The 26,104-nt window shown below is 39.1% G+C and overlaps 1 protein-coding gene across 1 annotated transcript; it reads right to left on the reverse strand.

Annotated features, from left to right (window-relative positions):
- Nucleotides 1–398: 398 nt before the first annotated feature.
- Nucleotides 399–23,009, reverse strand: LOC117303793 (probable ATP-dependent RNA helicase DDX46). The gene is made up of 22 exons (XM_033788155.1): nucleotides 22,626–23,009; nucleotides 20,207–20,599; nucleotides 19,236–19,590; nucleotides 18,079–18,279; nucleotides 16,332–16,676; nucleotides 14,821–14,943; nucleotides 14,467–14,635; nucleotides 12,844–12,964; nucleotides 12,423–12,598; nucleotides 11,386–11,507; nucleotides 10,800–10,878; nucleotides 8,765–8,847; nucleotides 7,790–7,954; nucleotides 7,196–7,393; nucleotides 6,390–6,523; nucleotides 6,081–6,243; nucleotides 4,987–5,136; nucleotides 4,139–4,402; nucleotides 3,280–3,456; nucleotides 1,891–2,014; nucleotides 808–881; nucleotides 399–681 (listed from the first exon to the last, which is right to left on the reverse strand). Exons 1-22 carry the CDS (start codon nucleotides 22,640–22,642, stop codon nucleotides 634–636), a joined length of 3,681 nt encoding a protein of 1,226 aa, XP_033644046.1. The 5' UTR covers nucleotides 22,643–23,009; the 3' UTR covers nucleotides 399–633.
- Between the last annotated feature and the right edge of the window lie 3,095 nt (nucleotides 23,010–26,104).

Genomic DNA, 26,104 nt, shown 5'->3' on the forward strand with positions numbered 1-26,104 from the left:
GAGCTGCTTGATTTTGTGTTTCCTGCGCAAGTTTCCATTTCATACCACTCCTAACCGTAAGCACATGAAAATGCGTGATAGCCTTCAAATTTTTGCTACTACAGCACAAATTTGCTTATTGCTAAAGGCAGTGGACACTATTGGTAATTACTCAAAATAATTATTAGCATAAAACCTTACATTGTGAGAAGCAGCGCCCTCTGAAGTAACGTAGTTTTCAAGAAAGAAGTAATTTTCCACGAATTTGATTTCGAGACCTCAGATTTAGAATTTGAGGTCTCGAAATCAAGCATCTGAAAGCACACGACTTCGTGTGACAAAGGTTGTTTTTCTTTTATTATTATCTCGCAACTTCGACGAATGATTGAGCTCAAATGTTATCAAGTTTGTTATTTTATGCATATGTTGAGATACACCGAGTGAGAAGACTGGTCTTTGACAATTACCAATAGTGTCCAGTGTCTTTAAGCATTGCTATGAAATTAGACCTTGGTCAATTATGCATCAGTGTGTAAGAGACTGGTTGCCAAACTTCAAAAAAAAAAGTGCAACAACTTTTTTTTACAATCTGTGCAAAAACAAAGTGAAATACTTGATTACTCTTCACTGCCGTCCCATTCCACCAGGATGAGCTCATAAGACTTTGTAACGTCCCTTGTTGATTGGTTGGTAAGAATTTTGCTGTGAAGAAAAAAGAAGACAAATTAGTGTCAACAAATTTAAAAATCAATTGAAATTAAATCAGCACATGTATGAACCATGCTTAAGGGTAAAAAATAAATTATATTGTTCAAATTTGTTACACACCAGTCTGACAAGCTCTTCCCTGATGAGTCTGGTAATTTCAGCTTTTGCCTTCTGCACTGAAAGTTCATTTGAACCTGGGGAAAAAAAACACAAAGCAAAATTTCAAGCGGATGTCTTTCAGACACTCAAATACAGTCGTAAAAATATCACTGGGACTGGCCAAGTCATTGTACAAGACGCTATTCATATGTATCTCGCAAACGGTTTATTGCGGTACAGTAGTCAACACTAATAAACCTCTTGCGGCCAACCGCACCGAACTCAAGCTCGGGTTGTTCTGTTCAGCAGAGCGAGGGTTGAGTCCCAGTCTTGAAACTTGTGTCCCTGAGTAAGACACTTAACTATAATTGCTTCTCTCCACCGCGGGGTAAATGGGTACCTGTGAGGGTAGAGATGGTTCTTGTGATTGATTTAGCCGAGTAGCGCGTATTTGTTGCACAGGCTGAATACTCCCCAGGGGACTGATGTGGTTTAAGGAATGAATGACAAGGGGTTGTAATGTGGAAGGGCTTTGAGATGCACTTCGAGTGTGTAAAGCGCTATATTAAAACAATTATTATTTATTATTTATTGTATAACAAATCTGATTGGACTGGCCAAGCCATTGTACCAGACATTAAATAACTACATCTCGCCAATGGCTTATTGCAGTACAGCCGTCAACACTAATTTTGTCATTAAAGGCAGTGTTGGTAATTGGTAATTACTCAAAATAATTATTAACATAAAACCTTTCTTGGTGACGAGTAATGGGGAGAGGTTGATGGTATAAAACATTGTGAGAAACGGCTCCCTCTGAAGTGCCATAGTTTTCGAGAAAGAAGTAATTTTTAATGAATTTGATTTCGAGACCTCAGATTTAGAACTTGAGGTCTCGAAATCAACCATCTAAACGCACACAACTTCGTGTGACAAGAGTGTTTTTTTCTTTCTTGATTATTTTGCAAGTTCGAGGACCGCTTGAGCTCAAATTTGCACAGGTTTGTTATTTTATGCATATGTTAAGATACAGCAAGTGAGAAGACTGGTCTTTGACAATTACCAATAGTGTCCAGTGTCTTTAAATTAGATTCTATAACTTACTCTCGATAGCTAGATAGAGTTTCCTCTCTCCCTCAGCCTCCTTAGGTTCTTTACCAGGAAGGAAGTAGGTCCCTCTGATTGTGATTCCAGCCTCGCTGTATTCCTGGATCTGAGCAAGATTCTCCTGCAGGGATAAGATGAGGAATGATTATCAAAACATTGAGACATCGGTGTATATGGGTAAAAACCAAGTAATATTCTTTATTCCCAATGCAAATTAAACATCTATTAACCGCCTTCCTGCATCACCAAGCTAATCCACCTCCACAGTACTTAAGCAGCATGCAGCATCAGAGTCCAGCACTCTCCAGAAGACGATCAGAGCATACTGATTGAAACGTCGAGTTGAAACCAACGGTTCTTTTCAGAACCACCCCCAACTCATTAGAGATAGTCATTACATGGTGTTACCGCAAACCTTTCTATATCGTAGTTCCACCATGCAAAGTTTCAAATCCTACTTATCTATTAAATCGTTTGCAGTACTCGCATATAATACATAGGATTCCAACTGCCTCTATAGCTACCGGGCAATCTTGGTGGTCTAGTTGGTATGACACTGCTCTAGAATTGCAAAGGTCGTGGGTTCAAATCCCACCCGAGTAATATGCCTGTGATTTTTTCACAGAACTCGGGTAAGTACCGAGAATACAGGGATATCGGTGTATATGGGTAAAAACCAAAGAAAATAGATTATCAATGCATTTAGAAAATTAAGCTTCGGTCAAGATGGTATTGTGAAACCAATCAAGGGAAGTGCATGGATCGGGTTGCACTTGTGTCTCTCACTGACAAACTCCTACTGTTTTTGTTCTATTATTTCCTTTTCTAAAGAATTCTTCTGTGGGGTCCAAGTTGATCAGTGAAAAATCCTTTGTGGGGTGCATTGCTCCATTGAGTTAAAGACCCCACACGGGCCCTTCCATTAATTATGTGGTGGATTTCACAAAGAGTTGAGACAAGTCTTATCTCGAGTTAAGACGAGTTACTCTTCCTAACTTAGGACTAGTCATAAGTTTCTAGTATTTCCTAGGAGTAGTCCTTAGTTAGAACTATCATTGTGAAATCGACCCCAGGGTGTATGTGTGTGTGACAGTGAATCATTCTTGCAAACTCTGAGCGTGGATAACTACAGTCTTGAGCAAAGCTTGTTTTTCTTTTATGTGGGGTGTCTTGGCCAAGCGGATAAGAGCATCGGACTCAAGTTCTGGTGGTTAAGTCATCGCGATATGGGCTCAAATCCCCGTCATAAAACTTGAGCAAGACACTTTACCATAAGCTTCTCTCCAGCGCTAAATAAAAATGAATGATGATTATTACTATTATTATTTAATCCCTTGAAAGTGTGCACCTTTATTGTGTATCGTTTAATAAATTACATTTACTTACCTTGGAGGTGACTTTCCATCTCGCCGTCTGTGGGAAGTCGTTGATCTCAAGTTCCTCTTCGTACTTTCTGAAGACTTGTTTCTCTTTCTCGACCACAATCTCTTCATCCACACCTTTAGGGATGTAGTTCAGTTTGGCATTCAACTTCTCAGCAAGCTGCTCCGCTATTGTACGACCCTGTTAGAATCAACGTAATGGAAACATTTTGAGCATTACTTGTCAACAAAAACACACATTGATTAATTGATTTCAGGTTGTTTTATCCTAGCCCTTAGGTAAGAGGAAGGAATCATGGCAGTGTCGTGGTCGAGCGGTTAAGTGCACCCAATTCAAACTGTGGTGTTTCTGATCAGCAGAGTGTGGGTTCGAATCCCCAGCCATGACACTTGTGTCCTCAAGTAAGACACTTAACCATTGCTCCGTCCTTCGGATGGGCGTAAAGCCGTTGGTCCCATGTGTTGTGTAAACGCATGTTAAAGAACCCAGCGCACTTATCAAAAAGAGAAGGGGTTTGCCCCGGTGTTCCTGGCTGGATTGGCAGCAAATTGCGCCACAGCACCTTGTAAACCATTACACGGTGCTAAGGATTATATCTTATATCTCAAACTTTGTCCCACTCCTTGCAGAAATAATACCTGGCGCTTTGTATCCTTTGGCTAAAGGCGCGTTATAAATATGGTTATTATTATTATTATCATGGCAATTTCTATTCTTTTCAATACAGTGCAATACACTGGGGGAGTTAAAGTCATTGGTATCCAAGACTGGTCCATCTAAAAGGGGAATCAGTCGTCAATTTCACCAAACTCATCCTAACTTAGGATTAATCTAAAGATGAAATATAAGATTGTGTACTTACTGAGACCGCTTGAGCAACCAGTGAGTTACCCTGCATGACGGCTTGTGCAGCTTGCTGGACCACGCTGACTTGTTTCACATTCTCTAGATTACGGTTAATCCTCTCGGCCATCTTCTTAGCCAAGTTGAGATTAGCTTGGTTGATATTCGTTGTGTCGACTGGCTTGACTAACGTCGGATTAGGCAAGGAAACCGAGATCTCATCGGCTGATACCTCCTTAACGCGACGCTTGGACGCAAACATGTTCTCAATCTTGTCGTCAATCTGCGATTTGTTGATTTAAAAAAAAAAATTCATTTATAGTATATAGAAAGGTTTGTGGTAACACCATGTAATGACTATCTCTAATGAGTTGGGGTGGTTCTGAAAAGAACCGTTGGTTTCAACTCAACGTTTTTTACAGTATGCTCTGATCGTCTTAAAGTAGATAGATTTGTGGGCATCTTAAACAAGACACAGAAACTTGGCTTCCAATGTGTTCTAGCCATGAAAGATTGCGAGCGCTAAAGCTTGCAGGTACGAGGCCTACATCTTTTGTTTTGAAAGCCCTACTCTGATTTTTTTTTAAAGATGTCAAATTTTTAGTAGATAGATTTTTGGGCATCATAAACAAAACACAGAAACTTGGCATCCAATGTGTTCTCAATCATGAAAGATTGCGAGCGCAAAAGCTTGCAGGTAAGAGGCCTGCATCTTTTGTTTTATAATCTAAGGTATAAAATATTTTAAAAATTAAGTTTAAGGCGGGGGTTGGGAGTTAAATAAACAGATTTCTGGTTAAAAACAATGAAATCACATCCCTGAAAAAACAAATTTGAGAAACATCTAAATTGGAAATTTTGTCTTACGTCCATTCCAGCGTCCTCTTCATCGGAGTCTTGGAGTCCGAGGGCGGCCTTCTGGAGTTTCTTCTTCTCATTGGCCAATTCACGCTCAGTGTCGTCAAACTTGAAGCCTTTCCCACTGAAGCCACTGTTACGCATCACCTTCTTCCCTTCCTGAAAATTGGATAAGACAATTTTATCTTGACGTCAATAACAAATCAGGGACAGGAAAAGTACCAAGCATACAGGGTTTGAATGAGGTGTTTGTGGATTTTTTCACAGAACTCAAGAAAGTACGGAGTATACAGTGCTTAAAGGGAAGGTACACTATTGGTAATTGTCAAAGACCAGTGTTCTCACTTGGTGCATCTCAACATATGCATAAAATAACAAACCTGGGAAAATTTGAGCTCAATTGGTCATCGGAGTTGGGAGAAAATTATGAAAGAAAAAACACCCTTGATGGACGAATGTGTGTGCTTTCAGATAGGAATAAAAGACTTCTAGCTAGAAGTCTTTTATTATTTTGGTGAAAAATTACCTCTATTTCAAAATGTATGCTACTTCATAGGGAGCCGTTTCCCACAATGTTTAAACTATCAACAGCTCTCCAACGCTTTTTACAAAGTCAGTTTTTAAGTTAATATTTGTTTGGAGTAATTACCAAACGTGTACCTTCCCTTTAATACACATCGGTGTGAAGGTAAAAACCAAAATATAAGTCAGGGACATGACAAAGCTTGCAAATGAAGACATCATTTCAAAAGCCAACAAGACACTCTAAAAAAAAAATTGCAATCAACATAACTCAGCAAGCATTACGATTAGATGGACTTACAGCTTTCTGCAAGCGTTACGATTAGATGGACTTACAGCTTTCTGCAAGCATTACGATTAGATGGACTTACAGCTTTCTGCAAGCGTTACGATTAGATGGACTTACAGCTTTCTGCAAGCGTTACGATTAGATGGACTTACAGCTTTCTGCAAGCATTACGATTAGATTGACTTACAGCTTTCTGCAAGCGTTACGATTAGATGGACTTACAGCTTTCTGCAAGCGTTACGATTAGATGGACTTACAGCTTTCTGCAAGCGTTACGATTAGATGGACTTACAGCTTTCTGCTGGTCACAGTACTCAGTCCACATAGCCATGAGATCATCGGGAGGTTTCTGTTCGCTCAGCTCCAGCGCTTTGATGAGATCACCGCAGTATTTCTGCTGATCCGGCATGATGAAGGTGAATGCAAAACCTTTATTGCCCGCACGACCCGTCCGGCTGTGCGGATGCAAAACAGAAGTTACAATCAAATATTAAAAACACCTTCTCAAACTGTTTATAAGCAAAACAATAAGCAAAGAGGATGGAGGGAAAACAGTTCATCAGGCAAAAACAAATTCTATATATAAATTGAATGGACATACCCAACTCTGTGTACATAATCTTCATAGTGATTAGGGCAGTCATAGTTGATGACTAGTATCAGCTGCTTTACGTCCAGACCACGGGCAGCGACAGAAGTAGCAACCATCAACGACACATTACCAGTCTTGAAATCCTTAACAAGTTACAAAACAAAAAAAGAAATGGTTACTTTCAAGTTGAAAATCTTGTAACCATATTGCTTGAATGCATCTTCATCAATACCTTGGACAGTTCATCCATTCTGATTCGTCGACAGAAGGTCACATGGAAACTTTTTAAACATGCGATATACACACGGTGCAGAGTGTTTAAACACGGCCTGAGGAAATAGAGTCAAACGAGGTGAGCTAAGCTATCAGATGAATATTTCGACATTTATGTTGGATTAAAGCATTTGGGTACCTTTTTAAAATGTCCATAGCTTTACATTAAACTTACAGGGTTTGAAGATAATGATAGTGGAGAGCTTCCCTTCAAATATTACTTACTGAGGTGCTGTAGTTTTTGAGAAATGAGTAAAACAAAGTAATGAAAATACGTTTGTAAATGCTTAAATAATTTTGGTCTCATGAGACAAAAATTATTTTCATGACATTGTTTTACTCATCACCCAAAAAACTACAGCACCTCAGCACGTAATATTTACAGGGAAGGTTTCTACTATCATTATCTTCAAACTGTGTAAGTTTAGTGTAAATCTGTGGACATTGTGTATTTTTTTGTCCTACAAAAAGTACACACACCCTTTAAAACAATCAATCTTTCCAAAAACCAAAGGTATACTTTATGATGCGTAAATGCGTACCTGTATAATAGAGTCTCGGTCATACTGATCGATCCCTCCGTGTAGTGCCAGAACGGGATAAGAAGCTTTCATCAGGTCCTTAAGGAGTAAATCAGCGGACTCTTGTCTCTCTACGAACACCAAGACGCTTCCCTGCTCCTGGTAGATCCCAAGAAGCTCCAACAACTTCAGGAATTTCTGCTCCTCTTCTAAGATCAACTGGAAGAGGGAAGGAGGCAGAAATATTCAAATTTGATTTTTCTATCTTCTTCACATTTGTGCCGTCCATTCAGAAAATTTGTTAAAGTTGTGACTGCAAATGCATCTTTTTACAGCGCCTGATGCTTTTTAATTAAAGGAATTGTGTTGGTTTGATGCTTTGGTCAACCTTATATATTTTATGTAATATGAAACGCCACTTTCAGTCTGATTCAGACCTCCAAGCCATTTCTGGCGTACTACGATCTCCGTGCGCTTTACCAAGTGTAATGACCGGGATTTGAACCCACACTCTGCCGCTGAGACTATCAGAGCTTCGGTCCGATGAACTAGATCCCTCAGCCACGACATGCCATCTATTGAAATCACTTAAATATAAGACTTCATTTTACATACCACATGTTGCTCAATGTCCGAACACACGACACTACGGCCCCCCACGGTCACCTCGATGGGTTTGGTCAATATACGACGAGCCAACGCCTCCATTGCTCGAGGGAAGGTTGCTGAGAAGAGAACGGTCTGCCGATCTGGTCGGATACTATCAATAATCTTCATCACCTTGGTAACAAAATGTCAACAAATGATAGGATTAATTTATAATAAATGTTTTCAGGATATCCCGGAATTGTTTTAAACATTTTTATTTTGGTATTCTGTACGAGATTCAGGACTTGAAATAAACACGGGCCGACGGGGTTCTGTGCAGTTTTTTTTAGCGTCAGTTCAGTAGACTTATTACCGGCAAGTACGATGCTATTGTGTCTGTGAAGAATAATACCTCACCTCATTTATACCTCCCCTCATCTTATATCATTGCGGTACCCGCTGCCAAAACATAGGATTCGAACTGCCTCTAGCTGCCGGGCAACCTCGGTAGTCTAGTTGGTAAGACACTGCTCTAGAATTGCAAGGGTCCTGGGTTCGAATCCCACCCAAGTAACATGCCTGTGATATTTGTTCACAGGACTCGGGAAAGTACTGAGTATACAGTGCTAACACACATCGGTGTATGGGTAAAAAACCAAAACTAATACACCTCATTTATGTTTAAAAAAATGTATGTTAAATGTTGACTTTTCATGCAATGAAAAAGTAAAACAAGTCACAAAAATATTGTTTTCCCCTGTAAAACGTATTTTCGTGACATTGTTTTACGAATTTCTCAGAAACTACAGCACCTCAAGCTAGTAATATTTTAAGGTAAGCTTTCTGCTATCACTATCTACAAAGGGTGTAAGTTTAATGTAAATCTGTGGACATTGTGTTTTGTGTCCTACAAAAAGTACCTCAACCCCTTTAAGGAAAGGGAATAATGAAGTGTTAAAAATTTGAGAATTATCAAAAATGAAGAAACGGTTTATTCATTACCTGTGGTTCAAAGCCCATGTCAAACATTCTATCAGCTTCATCTAAAACAAGGTACGTACATCGTCGAAGGTTGGTCACTCGACCTAGGAATTTAAACATGACCAAGTTTCAGAGACAGAAAGAGTGGGAAACAGAGGGTGATGGGAAAAACAGAAAAACAAAATCAAATATTTATCAAATCATTAAATTTACATTAATATCACATATACCAGGGGATGTATTATATACATTGTTTTTTTATAGAGAAGTTACAGCAGGTCTGATGCTTCACCATTGTAAGGGCAGGGGCACCAAGGCGTTTTCTCCTTGGTAAAGTGCACCTCCTTGGTTGCAAGGGCACCAAGGCAATAGCCAGGGGCAAATGGAGGCAATTGAGTGAAGTATCAAGCCTATAGGCCCTATTTCACTGAGCTGCTAAAGCAGAAAAAGTTGCTAAGCACAATAGAATTATACTTGCCGGAATAAAGTTACCAGGCAAACTACCATGTCACATGTACAGTTTGTGACTGGTATCCTGCTCATTTCTGCTTAGCAGACAATAGTCTGATTAAGCAACTCTATGAAAGTGGGCCCTTTGCAGGCAATATATAACCAAAAACAAATCATGATTTAATGAATATCAAAGTATATTTCTTAAATTACTTAAGCTGTCATAACTTTTTAATTTTCAAATATCAACCCCGATCACATCATATTATATGTAGATCTTCTTCAACAACTTTTTTTACCCCAAAATATTCAAAATCTGAGAATCCAAAGAAAATTTGAGCTTCTGGTTCTTTATATGACAATAAATGACTTGACGACTCTAGTGATGTAGTTGGGTCCAGTGCGTTAACCTTTTCACCTTTCAACTTTGACCTGTTAGGATAGAATTCAAAAAGAGAGATTACGTGCCTCATGTGTGATAAGCTGGTGGGGTTATAAAGGGGTGGGGCTTAGGTGGTTATGAGAGGGTGGATGGCATTCTTAGATACAAAGTTTGATGGGTGGTTAACAGTCAATAAAAGTCTACGATAAATTTGTTGCCGTTATATTCAGCTGATGAATATGTCTTGCATCTAAGATAAAAGAAAAATACATTTGTTAGTGAATAGGCCTACCTCATCAACTTTCTTATGACAACTTGTTCTTCTAATCATTTGCTGCATACTCATTTGAACATTTCTTAAAGGCAGTGGACACTGTTGGTAATTGTCAAAGACTAGCCTTCACAGTTGGTGTAACTCAACATATGCATAAAATATCAAACCTGTGAAACTTTTAGCTCAATCGGTCATCGAAGTTGCGAGATAATAATGAAAGAACAATTACACTTGTCACACGAAGTTGTGTGCATTTAGATGGTTGATTTCAAGATCTAAAGTTCTAAATCTGAGGTCTCAAAATCAAATTCGTGGAAAATTACTCTTTTCTCGAAAACTATGGCACTTCAGAGAGAGCCATTTCTCACAATGTTTTATACTATCAACCTCTCCCCATTACTCATCACCAAGAAAGATTTAATGCCAATAATTATTTTTAGTTATTACCAATAGTGTCCACTGCCTTTAAAGGTATTATACAGGATTGGTAACAGCTGACAAAATTAGTCGCAGACAGTTTTCATGTTTGTTGTGATCAACCATCACGCCTGGAATTACATGCAGGTCACTGAGGGCATGGCCTCCGTTGCCCTTCCGTTGCCTTAGTGCTCCTTCAAAAGGTTTCCAATTGACTTACAGACTTTTCAATACAAGTGCCCTTTGCAAAATGAAATGGCCTTGCCCCATTCAAAGATGAAATTCCAGGCCCGAAAATGAACCACATAATCGTAGTAATAAACCTTTGACAGTTGGGCTAAATACGTTGTGAGAGTCAAGAAGTCAGGAGAAAATAGTAAAAAAAACATGCCCAAATTCAGCATGTAAACACATTGTCCATTAACTTAGGTTGTAACACCAAATTTTCAAAGACCCCAGTGAATTTGACGATCTAAACTAACTAGAGATAATAGTAATTATTAATACTGATAATAATAACGATGTTTGCTTACCGTTATTAGCGCCAAGCATGTCAATCATCCTTCCCGGTGTACAAACAATTATCTCAGCTCCCCTCTTCAGTTCAGCGATCTAAAAATTTAAACAGATGGTTCAAGATTGGCTCATTTTCTTCATTCGTAAATTTGAAGACAGTGGACACTATTGGTAATTGTCAAAGGCCAGTCTTCTCACTAGGTGTATCTCAACATATGCATAAAATAACAAACCTGTGAAAATGTGAGCTCAATCGGTTGTCAAAGTTGAGAGATATTAAAGAAAGAAAAAAAACACCCTAGTCACACAAAGTTGTGTGCTTTCAGATGCTTGATTCAGGCTTGATTCAGGGTGATGAAAAAAAAACAGGGAAAAAATTAAGTTGATTGCAAATGTTATATTACAACGCACACAACACGAGCGCGCAGCGCAAAGTCCCTTACGGCCGGGGTGCAGGGCCCGCTTAAGGGCCCTGGAAGCTCTGGGTATCTTAGAAGCTCTGTGGTGGTCTCTGATGCATTTCTGACACCTATTTTTCCAGGTAGAAGTGAGCTACTTTCGTACGATTTTTCATTTTTTCAAACAAAAAATAATAGTACCCACCTGCTCACTGATTCCCGTACCTCCATACACACAGATAGCCCTCAGTCCGAGCGGCTTGGTAAACTTCTTACATTCCCTGTAGATCTGCATGGCAAGCTCTCGGGTAGGGGTCAAAATCACAGCTGAGGGAGGTCAAAGGTCAAAGGTTAACACAAAGAATCATCATAAAAACCACTTAAGATAAGTAGGATTTGAAACTTGCTTAGTGGAAATATGAAATAGTAAGGTTTGCGGTAACACAAGGTAACAACATGAATCAGAGCATACCGATCAAAACGTTGAGTTGAAACCAACGGTTCTTTTCAGAACCACCCCTACTAATTTAGAGATTATCATAACATGGTGTTAGCGCAAACCTCACTATAACACTGGGATACATTCAACAATGCAGGCGCTGCCGATATCAAATGCCGTATTCTTTGAGTTCTCTTCAATTCATGAAACGGCATAATTTTGTTGTTATTGATCATTACAAAAGTGTCATTGCTATGAGAGTGGCCATCTTGTAGAGCAGGTCGTATGCGCGCCTTAATGGTACATTAATGAAGCCTGCAGCACACACCATCTCGGTTTGATTTGTCTGGCACATGCACTCATACACTCACAGACGCCATGTTGTGGGTAGATATTTGAATGGTAATGCCACCTTCGAAAACTGTCTATAGTTAATTTTGTATCAGGGTAAAAAAATAAAATCAGGCATGCATCTGCCAGTTTAAAAAAAAGAGGAAATTTTCGAAGGCACAATGCAAGTGTGGAGCGTGGCAGCCGAAACGCCACGGGACATGAGACCCACAATGGTACCCTAGAAAATGTTGAGGTTTATTATGCTCTAAGGTGCATTGTTAGCATGTACTAGGCTTATTTTACATTACTGTAGTTGTACATTGTTGTGCCAGGCATATACTAGGTAAAACAAAAAAATTAAAACAATTATTTCTTTTTTAGCGCTGATCATTTTTTGAAATTCCGCGGAAACGCGGAGGAGTTGCATGCCTGTGTAATCTGCAAGATTTGTAAAAGATTACAATACTTACAGATGGCTCCTTCGTTCATCTCCAGCGGATCTTGATCCATAATGTGTCTGAACATCGGCAGTAGAAACGCTATGGTCTTACCGCTGCCGGTCTTGGCAATGCCGATGAGATCGCGACCAGACATCACCGCCGGGATGGCCTGCGCTTGGATCGGTGTAGGCTTCTCATATTTATTCCTGGAAATTATTTTGAAAAGATGATGCAAAGATTGAGTTATATGGATAGAGAGAACTCGTCAACAAAATTTAACACTCACACAAAAGAGATTTACACATGGTTGTAGCCGCAAGTTTTCTGTTTGTTTATAGTTTCTTCTTGGATCTCCGTTGCTTGTTACCAAGTATGTTTTTATGCTGACACACATTTTGAGTAATTACAAATAGTGTCCAGTGCTTTTAAAGGTTAAAGTAGCTGAACTTACTTCTTTAGGACAGAGAGGACCTTGTTGGCTACTCCACACTGCACCCATGCGTCTATGGGTTTGGGACAACCTTTGCCTCTCACTTTGATCCCTTCTAGGTCTGCTCTCTTCACATCAGCCTCTGAGGATAAAGCAGGGTAAAGTGGGTATATTGAAGGTAGATTAAGAATAAATTGAGGACAAAAGTCAGGGGAAACCAAGAGAAAATTGGGGTTAAATTTAAGGTACATTGAGGGTAAATTAAAGGGAAACTTGAGGTTAGGGTCAGAGGAGTCTGAGAGTAAATTGAGGATAAATTTAAGGTGATGTGACTTGAAATTCTTAAAATAAAATACCCATAGCAATTTGTTATTAATAAGGGAATCAATGTGCGGTGAAGAGGTTTTCAACTCGTGGTTTAAACCCAAACGAGGCCTGGTTCTTGATAATTTTACCGAGCCGAAGTCGAGGTAATACCTTTTCCGTCAAAAAACATCAACACTTTTTGGTCAAAAAGTAAAATAAATGCAAAAATGTTAACTGTTCAATGATTTCTTTCAACACAACACCCCTCCAGCTATGAAATGGTAAGGCCTTTGGCCCGATTGGGTAAACAACTCCTTATCGCGTGATGTGTTGCACAACTGTCCCGACTGTTGCTCTCGACCAATAGGAATGAAGAAACTGTCGTATAAGCCCAGGTGCAAGCTCGCGTGTCACGCCCATGTTTCAACACTTTTGACTGGTCAAAAACAAAGGTTTATATAGAGGGTTTGTCAGGGTGAGAAAGAAAAAAAACAGGGTAAATTCATGGCAAATTTAGGGTAAATACAGGTCAAAAACATTGATTGACAGTTAAGTGACATGAAATTGAGGGTTACATGTATCAAGCATGCAACTGCCCGTTGAAAAAAAAAGAGGAAAATTTTCAAAGGCACAACGCAAGTGCGGAGGGAGGCAGCCGAAACTCCACGGGACATGATAACCACAATGGTACTCTAGAAAATGTTGAGGTTTATTATGCTCTAAGGTGCATTGTTAGCATGTACAAGGCTTATTTTACATTACTGTAGTTGTACATTGTTGTTGCCAGGCATAAACTAGGCTAAAAAAATAATAATAATAATACAAAAAAAAATATATAAAATATTTTAGCGCTGATCATTTCTTTTTAAGCCATTATACACTTTCGGAACAGAAAACAAAATAAAAGTTCACAGATTTACAAATAACTTACAGGGTTTACAGAAGTTAATTGAAATATTGTTCCATGAAATGCTTTACTTTTTGAGAAAACAGTAAAACAATTATCATTTCTCGACAACGAGAATTACGGATTATAGTGAACACATGTCATGACACGGCGAAACGTGCGGAAACAAGGGTCGGTTTTCCAGTTGTTTTCTCCTGACTCTGATGACCGATTGAACCTAAATTTTCACAGGTTTGTTATTTTATATTATAAATTGTGATACACGAAGTGTGGGCCTTTGGACAATACTGTTTACCGACAGTGTCCAATGGCTTTAAACGCAGAATTCCTTGAAAAGTGGAAGAGTTGCATGCCTGATGTATTTAAAGAATGGAATGCACAATAAATATCAGTTGAGAACAGACAATACTTGTTGACATTTTAATTCTGACCTTCTGGAGTCATCTTGGCGAGCTCCGGGACCTCAACATAGAAGTCTTTACGGAAGGGTGTGTAATCAATCTTGGAGTGATCCACAGTGGCCAACTCTTTCTTCTTCTTCTGTTCTAAGGCAGCTACTTGATCCATTAAGTTACTCTCCTTCTCGTCTTCAGAGGAGTACTGTGCGGTTACAATCATAGTACACATTTATGCCAGAAAAGGCCAAACACATGTTAAAGCAAAATCTTAAGATAAAAACACTAAAAGTCGCATGTGAAAGTTTCTGCTAAATAAATATATACATCAAAGAGTCATAAAAAAAGACTGTGTTCTTAAGAATATCCAACTGCATTAATATTCCGTACTTCCATAGCATCCTGGTCATTCTCCATGAGTTCTCCCTTGATGAGTTTATCCACAGCAGGTGCAGGTATAACTTTCTTCTTGACGGCAACTCCAGTCAACATGCTCACCATTCCCTTCTTAACCTTCAATGACAAACAACAACAATAATAACAGTAAACATTTATTACGCCATGTCTATCATTTGTCAAACCATGGAGGAAGAGAAGGAGTTCGAACGAAGGGACTTCAAAAGTCGAACTCGTGGTACCGCAGTCACTTAACGACACCTCGTAATCACCCACCTTACACAAACAATGGGCGACCTGCCGTGTGTGAGTTTGCGCGTTCTTCACCAAACTATGGCGTCGTATGTTGTATGGATATAATAACGGAAAACCTACTTTTTTGACACGCGATAACATTTTTGGACGCTACCGGACACACTGATGAAAGCCATTGGACACTTTATGAACTGAACAAAAATTAAAAGTTCACAGATTTACAAATAACTTACAGGGTTTACAGAAGGTAATGGTGAAAGACTTCCCTTGAAATATTATTCCATGAAATGCTTTACTTTTTGAGAAAACATTTATCAACTCTCGATATTATCAATTCTCGATATCGAGAATAACAGATTTATTTTAAATACGTGTCATGACACGGCGAAACGTGCAGAAACATGGGTGGGTTTTCCTGTTATTTTCTCCCAACTCCGATGACCGATTGAGCCTAAACTTTCACAGGTTTGTTATTTTATATATAAGTTGTGATACACGAAGTGTGGGCCTTTGGATAACACTGTAAACCGATGTTGTGCGATTGCTTTGAGTTAGGTGGGTTTTTAAATGAATTTTTAATTGCGCACATGAGGTGTCTTTTTGTCATTAACCATATTGCATCTCTACCAACCCCGTACAATACTTTCAATCAATCATTTTTTTAAATATTTTTGGTTTAAACCAATTACACCGATGTATGTTAGCACTGTTTTCTCAGTACTTTCCCGAGCTCTGTAAAAAAAAAAAACCAAGGCGTATTACCCGGGTGGGATTCGAACCCACTACCTTTGCATTTCTAGAGCAGTGTCTTACTAACTATACTAACAAGATTGCCCGGTAGCTAAAGGCAGTTAAAATCCCACCCGAGTAATATACTTGTAACTCTTTTTTTCCACAGAACTTGGGAGCTTAGACACATCGGTGTATAAGGTTAAAACCTAACAATTGATCTCAATAATAATAATTATAAGACGTTTGTAAAGCGCCTAATGCAAAAAGCCTCTAAGCGCAAAAAGAGAACAATAAAATAAACGATGAGAGAAAGATACAAGATACAAATAAGCAAATAACAAAAAGCAGCTTTAAACAAATGAGTTTTTAACTAACAAGGGACTAAAAACATTGAAAAGAATTAGCTTGGCGAATATGCACAGGAAGACTATTCCAAAGAAAGGGTGCGGCGTCCCTGATGCAAATTTAAAATCTATTGAAAAAATACTCTCATAAATTCTGATTAATAAATATCCTACCGCTTGCTGTCCATCGGCTTGCTGTACATCAGCTCCCACCGCGGCCGTCGCTTCACTCCCCGTCGTCCTCTTCCTATCGGTCTGGTTGATCTTCTTGACTTCCTCGTTGACACTCATCATGAAAGCATCCAGAGGGTCCACATTGTCATCAACCTCTTCCTCTTTGGGTGCCGCTGCCGCCTCCTGTTCCTTCTTCAACTCCTTGGCTTTAATCTTCTCCTCCATCTTGCGACGAGCTTCCTCGATCTTCGCCTGGGCTTCGTCGAGTTTGTTCTTTGACTCTTCTTTGATCAGGGTTTCAGGGTCGATCTTTACTGGAGGTGTGGGCTCGGAGGTTTCCATTTCCTAAAGATGGAGGATAAATAAGAAGTAGGATTTGAATCTTTTCATGGTGGATTTATAACTAAGGTTTGCGGTAACACCTTGTACAAATCTCTTTTGAGTAGTGTTGGTTCTGAAACTAACCGGAGGTTAACGACTCTAACCACGTTAAAGACAATGGACAATATTGGTAATGGTCAAAGATCAGTCTTCTCACTATGTGTTTATCAACATATGCATAAAATAACAAACCTGTGAAAATTTGAGCTCGTTTGGTCATCAGAGTTTCGAGATAACTCAGAAAGAAAAAACATCCTTGTCACACGAAGTTGTGTGCTTTTCTATGGTTGATTTCGAGACCTCAAGTTCTAAACTTGAGGTCTCGAAATCAAATTCGTGGAAAACTACTTCTTTCTCGAAAACTACGTCTTTTTAGAGGGAGCCGTTTCTCACAATGTGTTATACTATCAACCTCTCCCCATTACTCGGTACCAAGTGAGGTTTTATGCTGATAGTTATTTTGAGTAGTAACCATTAATGTTCACTGCCTTTAACCACCAGCTCTTTTCAGAACCAATACTACTAAAAATAGATTTTCACACGGAGTTACCAAACACCTCTCATTGTGATAAATAAGAAATTATTATATGTTTCTGGTAATGACACCAAGATGAGGACCCCGTATCAATTTATCCTTCAGCCCAACTTCAACTTCCAAAATTTTGGTCTAGAATATCTCCCAATTTTAATAATAATAATAATAACCTTACTTCAGGGATGCCAGTGGCTCTTTCCTTCAGAGCCTGAAATTTATTTTTGAAGGAAAAGGGGTCACCACCCCCCCCCCTCCCTCAGACAAAAAAAAATTAAAAAAAAACAGAACAGCACTTTTTTAATAAAACATAAAGAAAAAGAAAATTCTAAATCTGTTTTCAATCAAATATAAAATTATTTTCTCCGGCCAGATAATAAGGAGCGCCGGAAATCTTTTTCAAAACTTATATTTTCTCCAGCCAGATGAAAAACTGGAACGCCGGAAATCTGTTTTCAATAAAATATAAAATTATTTTCTCCGGCCAGATGAAATACGGAGTGCCGAAAAGTTTTTGTTTTTTTTTCGGTCAGATGAAACACAGAGCGCCGGAAAAATCAGGGAAAATTTGAAAAAAAACGGAATTCCGGCAATGGCCGGAAAACTGGCAGCCCTGTTACTTATACAAAGCGCTGTTTTGAAAAAACTCCTTGGGAAAACCCAAATAAACAAACAAACAAACAAACACACACTCTCACAAACATAAACAAACATTTTCTTCTCAACCTTTTTTCAAGTCAGCGCCCTATGGCTAAACTTCAAATATTTGTGTCAAGAATGCCCTACGGAATCCCATGGAAACCCAAAAAAAAAATATAAATAAACAAAATTTACTTCATCCTCAGCCTCATCATCAGCCTCATCATCGTCATCCTCTAAGCTCCATTTCTTGCCGGTCGATTGAGCCAGAGCCTCCGCTTGTTGTAGAGCCTCTGCCTTCATGGCGGTCATATCCACAGTCTTCTTGCGTTCTTGTCGCCAGCGTTCGATGCGCTCTCTCCTTCTCTGCATCTCCTCTTCTAAACGCTTTTGCTCCTTGAGTTAAAGACAACACCAAAAAACTTTATTAAATTAACCAGGGGTCGATTTCACAAAGAGTTAGGACTAACTTAGGACTAGTCCTATGAGATAGTAAAAACGCAAGGCTGGTAAGTGTTAGGACTAACTTAGGACTAGTCCTATGAGATAGTAAAAACGCAAGGCTGGTTAGTGTTAGGACTAACTTAGGACTAGTCCTATGAGGTAGTAAAAATGCAAGGCTGGTCCTTAGTAAGGCAAGTAACCCGTCCTAACTCGAGATAAGACTAGTCTTAACTCTTTGTGAAATCCACCCCAGGCCTGGTACTCCACGGAGGCAACAAAGGCCTAGGTGCCCATCTCAAGGGGTGCCCTTTACCAAGGAGAAAAATGGTCCACTTGCCCTTCCAAAAAAACGAAGCATACAGGCCTGTTAAACACATAACAGGGTTCCCCTTCATAATGATAATGGCTTCTTATTTAGTGCACAATTCTGTCATGGAGTGACGCTCAAGGTGTTCAACATACAAAAGTGCAGGAGCAGAACAAATATATTTAACTTAGCTTGGGTTAGAGTGTGAACAAATAGGTTTTAAGATGTTGTTTGAAGAACTAGCTGATGAGGCTTGTCAAAGAGCAAGTGGGAGACTGTTCAAGAGAGTAGGGCAAGCCTGGGAACAGCTGCCGTCACCAAAAGAACGTTGGGATACTGGAAACTTGAAGTAGGGCGGAGTCTGATAACCTTAGTACATTGACTTGTGAAAACAACTTGCCCTAAAAAATTGCAATTAAAACTAGGCAATCTATTTGTTTAAAATGCTGATATTGCTTCCTTTTCAGGTTTGAATAAGGAGGTTACAGATTCACTGCCCACTTAATTCGAGCTGTCAACTTAATGTCCTTTGATATTTAAGCAGTTATTTAATCATGTCATACAAATGACAAAAAAACAGAAGTCCAAAATTGTTACTTACAAGAGGCAGTCCTTTCTCTTCTTTGACCTTTGACCTTGCATCTCCCTCCTCCTTGACCTCTGACCTTTCATCCTGCCCAACCTCGGTACCCTTTCCATTTCGCACACCAGCCTCCTGTTTGACCTCAACTGAAGCTGCTTCGACCTTCACAGCGTCCTTGTCCTTACTTCTGGAGTCAGAACGCTTGTTGCTTCTGTTTGGACTCCTCGACTGCGTACGACTTCCACGATGCTTGCTGCGGCTGCGCGATCGTCGTTTCTTACGGTCTTGGCTTCGCGACCGAGACCGCTTTCTGTCTTTACTGCGCGAGCGTGAACGTCTACGATCTTTACTTCTGGAACGAGATCTCCTGGATCTAAAAAGAGGCAAAATTGTTTTAAACTTAAAATAGCACGCTTGGAATTACACGCAGGCCATGGCCTCGTTGCCCCCACCTCTATTGCCCTGGTCTTTGTGCCCCTAGAAATAAACTTCAGTAGACTTTAAGATTTTCCAATGGAAGTGCCCTTTGTTAAATGAAAATGGCCTTGTCCTCTTAAAGGATGAAATTCCGGGTACAACATTTACTCAGGCCTGCTACTTCACAGAGGCAATGAAGGCCATTGCCTCCATAAACCCTGGTTATTGCCTTGGTGCCCTTGAAATGCTCCAGTAGAACTCAACAATAGGGTGCCCTTTACCACAGGAGAGTATGTGGTGGTGCTCTTGCCCTTTAAAAATGAAGCATACAGGCCTGATTAACTTCTTTGAGCCAAACAGACTCCATGCCTTGAATTAACCCACAGAACCCCAAGTGGTGACCTGTTCATTTGCTGTGATGCCCTCTGCAAGGTTCCAAGAAAAATGTAAATTTCCATCATAGAAGTGTTCCTTACATGAGGAAATTGCTGTACCCCTTAGTGAGTAAAGTTCATTGTTTGTTTACAATGACACAGTTAGTTAAATATTTAGCTGCAGCTTTGTAAACCCACCTTCGTTTTCGATTCCTTTCTCGCTCCCTCTCCCGCTCCCTTTCTCGTTCTCTCTCGCGATCTCTTTCACGTTCTCGTTCCCTTTCACGTTCCCGTTCCCTCTCGCGATCACGCTCTCGTTCGCGCTCTCTTTCCCTCTCCTTCTCCCGTCGCCTTTCTCGTTCTTTCTCGCGTTCCCGATCTTTAGACTTGGAGCGTGAATCTCTAGATCTGCCTTTGCTGCTTTTGGAGCTTTTCTTGTTACTCGGACTTGATCGGTCAGGGCTGGCTGAGCTGTGGGACGAACCAGAGGAACTCGAGCGGGACTTCCGACGATTTTTCGATTTCTTCTTTGAACGGCTGGAACGCTCTGTACTTGAGTTTGAAGTGGACCTTGAGCGTCTTCGGTAGTGTCTAGTGGGAAGTAAAAGAGACATGATTTGATATGTCATTCTTAATGTACTTGGCACTTTATGTGGTGAGCTTTGAAAAATCTCATGCATAGCTGGCCTCTGGACTTCTTGGCATCTCTAAAGTATACAGGATTGGTTGGTAAGTACGGATACAAAACAGAATTGGTTTTTCATTGGCTGTTGACTATTAACACAAACACATCAGTAAAAATGGTAAACTTTTATGGCTGCCTCAAAAACAACTTTTAAACATCTAAACATGTCTGGTAGGCTAAGTTAGTTGAGATAGACAAATTGAATTTGAGATGTACACACTGACATTAAGGCAAAAAAAAAATTCCAGTTGATCGTCCACGCCCGCATCATTTTTCGGGGTAGCATCCTTTTTTTTACTATTTATTATTTTTTTCTTTTTTTTTTAAATCCATCTTTTTAAAAGGACTTCCCTAGGAGCTTTTCCCGAATCTAATGTGATGCTCTCAAACACTTTGTAACCGTCTGTCTGATTCATAAAACAATATTAGTGAATGCCTACCAGCAAATCTTTTTAGTGTTATCCGACCCTGTTAGTGTTAGTGTTAATACAGGTCCTCATGAAACTAATAGGTTTTAAAATAAGTTTGCCTGTTTGATTTTAAATACGAAGCAGCCATCTTGAAAAAAAAATAGTATTATAATAAATAATATAATAAAGGCCCTCATCCTCCTCTTTTTTTAAAAGAAGCCATGGGACTCCAGTGTAGGCCTACTGTTTTCTGGCACTATATAGGGCCAACCTGTAGTTCCAAAAAGGTCTTTCTAAAAATATTGCTGATCGTAAACAAGTTTAATGCTCCACAGCCGGTCCTACTACTTGCCGTCAACTCGCCGACTTGCCGTCAACTCGCCGTCAACTCATTTTCGTGCCGTCAACTCATTAAATTTACATGAAAAATCTATAAAAAGGGGGCAAGGAAGTGTTAAGTCTGGGCTAAACTACATATTTCTCATGGTTTTCGGTACAAATTCATTCACAAAAAAGTACCAATCATTGACATCTTGGGCCAAGACTAATCATTGTGAAAAAGCTCTTTGAGCTGATACTTTACAGTTCTATGCTTCTTTTGTGGATTTTAAATGTATATTGACGGCACATGTGACATATCCTGGTGTCATGTGTTTTCAGTAGGATAACAGGAAAATTGTTCACATCAAAAACTGAATGTTTTTTTTCAAATCATCTATCCAATTTTTTAACAATAACACTTACACTTCATGGTGTCTTGAAAGTTTTGAAGTTTTGGTTTTACGTTGCGAGAGACAGTCCGCCATTAACAGTGCTTATGCATGCACGACATTGGAGCAACGTCATATGTTTTCACACCTTTCATTGGTTGGTATTTTATTGAATATTCAGAAGCTAGTATGGCGTGCAAAATAAATCAAAAATATTATTCAATTACTACTTAACAAATTTAATTGCATTTTTTGTCCTAAGGCATTATGCCTATTATGGCTACTATATTAGAATCCAGAGATATCATAAGGCATGAAAGTAAAACACCCCACCCCCCTTGAAGCACACACACACACACTTCATAACAATCCGTTTTCCCCCATTTCAGACCAGTAATGTTTGGTTTCAGGAGATAAGAAACCAATCTATGATATTTTCTCTTTAATGTAGACTTAATATTTATTACGCTTAAATCGGAATTTATTACAGGCACTAATTAAATAGGCTATATGCAGTTAATAAAAAAAAAATTGTTTTTGTCATTCTCACTTAAAATTTTTTCCCCATATTTTTATATTGATTGGTACACCATAGAATCCCAAATAGTAACCACCTCGCGTGATCCATCTAGTGACTAAAGCAGAATGAAACTCAATCTAGCAGATCAAAGTTGGGGTTCGAAAACGTATGAGGGTCGATAACGTATGACGCTAAGATACTCAACTGTCTAAAAAAAACTCTAAACACAGTCACTCTATCTTTTCTAAACGTTGTTTTTAATAACTTACCGATACAGATACACTTAACTTACCTATTTTTGAGCGGCATTTTTGCTTTGTTTTGCAGATCTCATATGACAAGTTTCTGAAGACATTACTTAAATCTCACAATATCAATTTTTAAAACATTTGTTTCACCTTTTCTTCGAAAACATGCGTTTCGTTTGATTCACGTTGTCGTCTTGTGAAAGATAGCGCCCTCAAGTCTACCACTGATCAACAGAGGGCGTACTTCAAATGGGGTTGGGCACGGTTGGGCCATTTGGGCACGGTTGGGCACGGCAGGGGTGGGTGGGGTGTCGCATGCAATTATGTCCTCTTTGCAATACTATCCTGAGGACATTATTGCCGGACGGTTTAGCATATGCAATCGTGTCCGCCCGGACGCTGCTGCATATAAATGCAATTGTGTCCGCCCAGACTTATTGCATATGCAGTTGTGTCCGCCCCGTGCCAAACCGTCCTTGCAGTAAGTTAAACACCCTTGTTGTTCGACGGAACACGTTCGCAATTTTTTACAAGTTAAGTGCATGACCCTGAATGACATGGGAAATGTTCGGCCGTTGGGTTATCACTGCAATCATTTACGTGAATATTCTAGCTGATACGTAGGTTTGGTGTAGCACGCTGCCTCGCTTACGCGCGCACGACATGTCCGCCGGACGGTTTTTGCATCCCCGGACAATATTGCATATGCAAAAGTGTCTGGAGCATACAGTATTGCATGGCGGACACAATTGCTTCTGACAGGGGCAAACAAGTCTTCTACAGGGGCGGGTGGGGCACAGAATTCTTTTCCGAGAGGGCACCTCTCAACAGTTAAAAATTATAGTTCCAGTTTTAAACAATAAATTATTGTCCAAATTTTTTACACTTGAGGTGGTAGGATCATTCATACCTTATTATTTGGCTAAAATCTGCCTAGCCTAGTACAATAATGTTTAGGGCCCAAACAATATCCACGCTATTGCTGAAAACGCCAATAATATGGGTGCACCCTGAATCAACTTGGGTTCAAAATGACCTGGGTAGGAACTGAGTTTGGTACCAATCAACTTAGATCGGGAGGCAATGAAAAACGACGAGTGTGCAACCATGGAGGAAGGAAAATGGTGCAAGGGAGAGTTACGTGGCGCGCATAAGTCTTGGTGCTGTCATGGGCAATAAAACACTTTCAGCGAATGGTATCACTTGAGTCCTGCATCAGATCATAAACCATGGAGCTTTCAGTGAAAAGCATAAGCATGAAAAGAGATTGACCTACAATTTGTGAAACTTGCAATGTGAAAGTAGTACCCTGTGTTTGTTTTTCATTTTTGAAAACTTGGTTAATTTCAATGGAGAATAAGGAAAGTTTTTATCATGAAATGGGCCATCTCTGTTTTTTGTTCGTCTATCTGAGCTGCAGAATTGGCCAATTTTAAGTGGCTCTCCCACAGTCAACTGTCAGGTTTTTGGTCATACTTACTGTTGACACATTTAAAGACTGTCAACAGATTTCAATGGTGTCAGAAGTGGGATAGGGATGAATTCTTGGCGGCTGTGGCTAGTGTCAAGGGAGTGTGGCTACGGCTGAATTTGCTATGATCATCCATTACGGGCTGTGCACCATGAAACGTGAACTTAAAGGTCCAGGTCTTTTATAGTCACAGTTGTAGCCACTAGTTCATAATGGTAGGAACAAACCACCATGGTCCAGTGTAATAGAAAGCATGACTAGCTATCACAAGGTTATGGGTTCGAATCCCCAGCTAACTGCTGATCATGACTTGAATAAGCAGTGTCGTCTAGTTACTGAATCAAAAGTTCTTGATTGTGCAATTCATAAACATAAATCAAACCAATCAATGATCAGACAACATGGTAAAAAAAGACAACACATGACACATTACCGACTGCTCTTTCATGGATTTTTTTAATTAGATAAATATCAATGACAATGTTATGGGATTGTATATTCATATTATATTGTCCGCCTCTCTAAATTACTACACAGGTTTTTTTTCTCGTCTTGTTGTCCTTGTATGTACAGTGCAGAATGTTAACAAAGAATGAACTACTTTTTAAAAAGTTATCTACTTATCTTCAGGAGAATGCACCTAATACATCGTCTCTTTGAAATACTTGTTTTATTCTGTACATAGGAAGTGTAATATTGCCTCTGAACCACTTTCTCGTGGTACAGTTTAACACATTTAATTGCACCACCTACGCCTCTTTAAAACTACTCTAAAACGCAGATAATACAAAAAACAAATCAGTGACAATATCATTAGAGTTATTTCTCAGCCAATATAATACATATTCACTTGCCGTAAAAAAGAAGAAGTTGTGACCGTTGATTTAGGGCCCACAGAATTTATCTCTTAATTAATTAAATAATTTACACTGGGTTTTTGACTTTGTTTGCGGCATTTCTGTGCATGTCAATGTGCTCCTTATTGCTCTAACAGTAAAATTAATAACGTTTTTATTTGACATTGTTTTAAGAATATATCCCATTTAGGATAAAACATACAGCATTATACTTGGTTAGACTTGCGCAGTCTCTCTCTCTCCCTCTCTCATTGTTAAACCTGAAAAGTTCAAAAATATGACACAAGAGTAATTTTGTTTGTGACAATTATTTGAACAGATGGATGGATTCTATTCAAAATGATATGGGGAGTTTGGATAGACCTCTAAAACTAAAAGCAGTAAATAAAGAGATACCATACAGTAGCCGAGGAAGTTTTTTTTTACAACATAATTAAGATGAAAATGCACGAGAAGACTTATGCATCAGTGAAAGGAGTTGCCCAAAAACGGCATTTACTGCTGATATTTTGGGTTAAAAAGGCAAAAATTAAACACTTTCGCATTTGATATGGTTGTGTTGATACACGTATGCCTTGTATCGCAGTAAAAGCACACATGCTTTTGAGCATCAACAGCTTAAGTCTTAACAGATATTGAAAATCTTATCTCAACTAAAAAAAACTTTAAAAATCAACAAACAAAAAAACCCACATTTTGCATCTATTAGTATATCAAATATAGTCATAGAGCTTCTATGCTCATGAATATGTAATATATACATAAATATGCACATATAAATAATGGTTTTACAATACTCTGTACATTCAAATCTGACGATGAAAGAAAGAAATATATAACAATTCTCATAGAAAGAGGTTTCTTTGTTCACTAAATGATACGTAAAGATCGTCACCATAAATCACTACAACTGCATTAACTGTTTAAACCAAGGTGCTGCCCACTTGCATTTTGCACACATTGTACCAGTATACACATTTTTGTTTTAAGCTTATTTCATATAACTGTTAAAGCAGAAAACGGTCGCCAACATAGTGGGTTTGTTGTTTTGTTATTGGCAGGAAAACTCTTAACCCTGCCGTTGATTTCACAAAACTCTTCCAAACTTAAGACTAATCTTAGGACTTGGGACGAGTCCCAACCCAGCACTGTAGCATGCAGACCTTAAGATTAATCCTAAAGTTAAGACGAGTTA

Source organism: Asterias rubens, chromosome 20, assembly GCF_902459465.1.
Source record: "Asterias rubens chromosome 20, eAstRub1.3, whole genome shotgun sequence".
Taxonomy (NCBI): Eukaryota; Metazoa; Echinodermata; class Asteroidea; order Forcipulatida; family Asteriidae; genus Asterias; species Asterias rubens.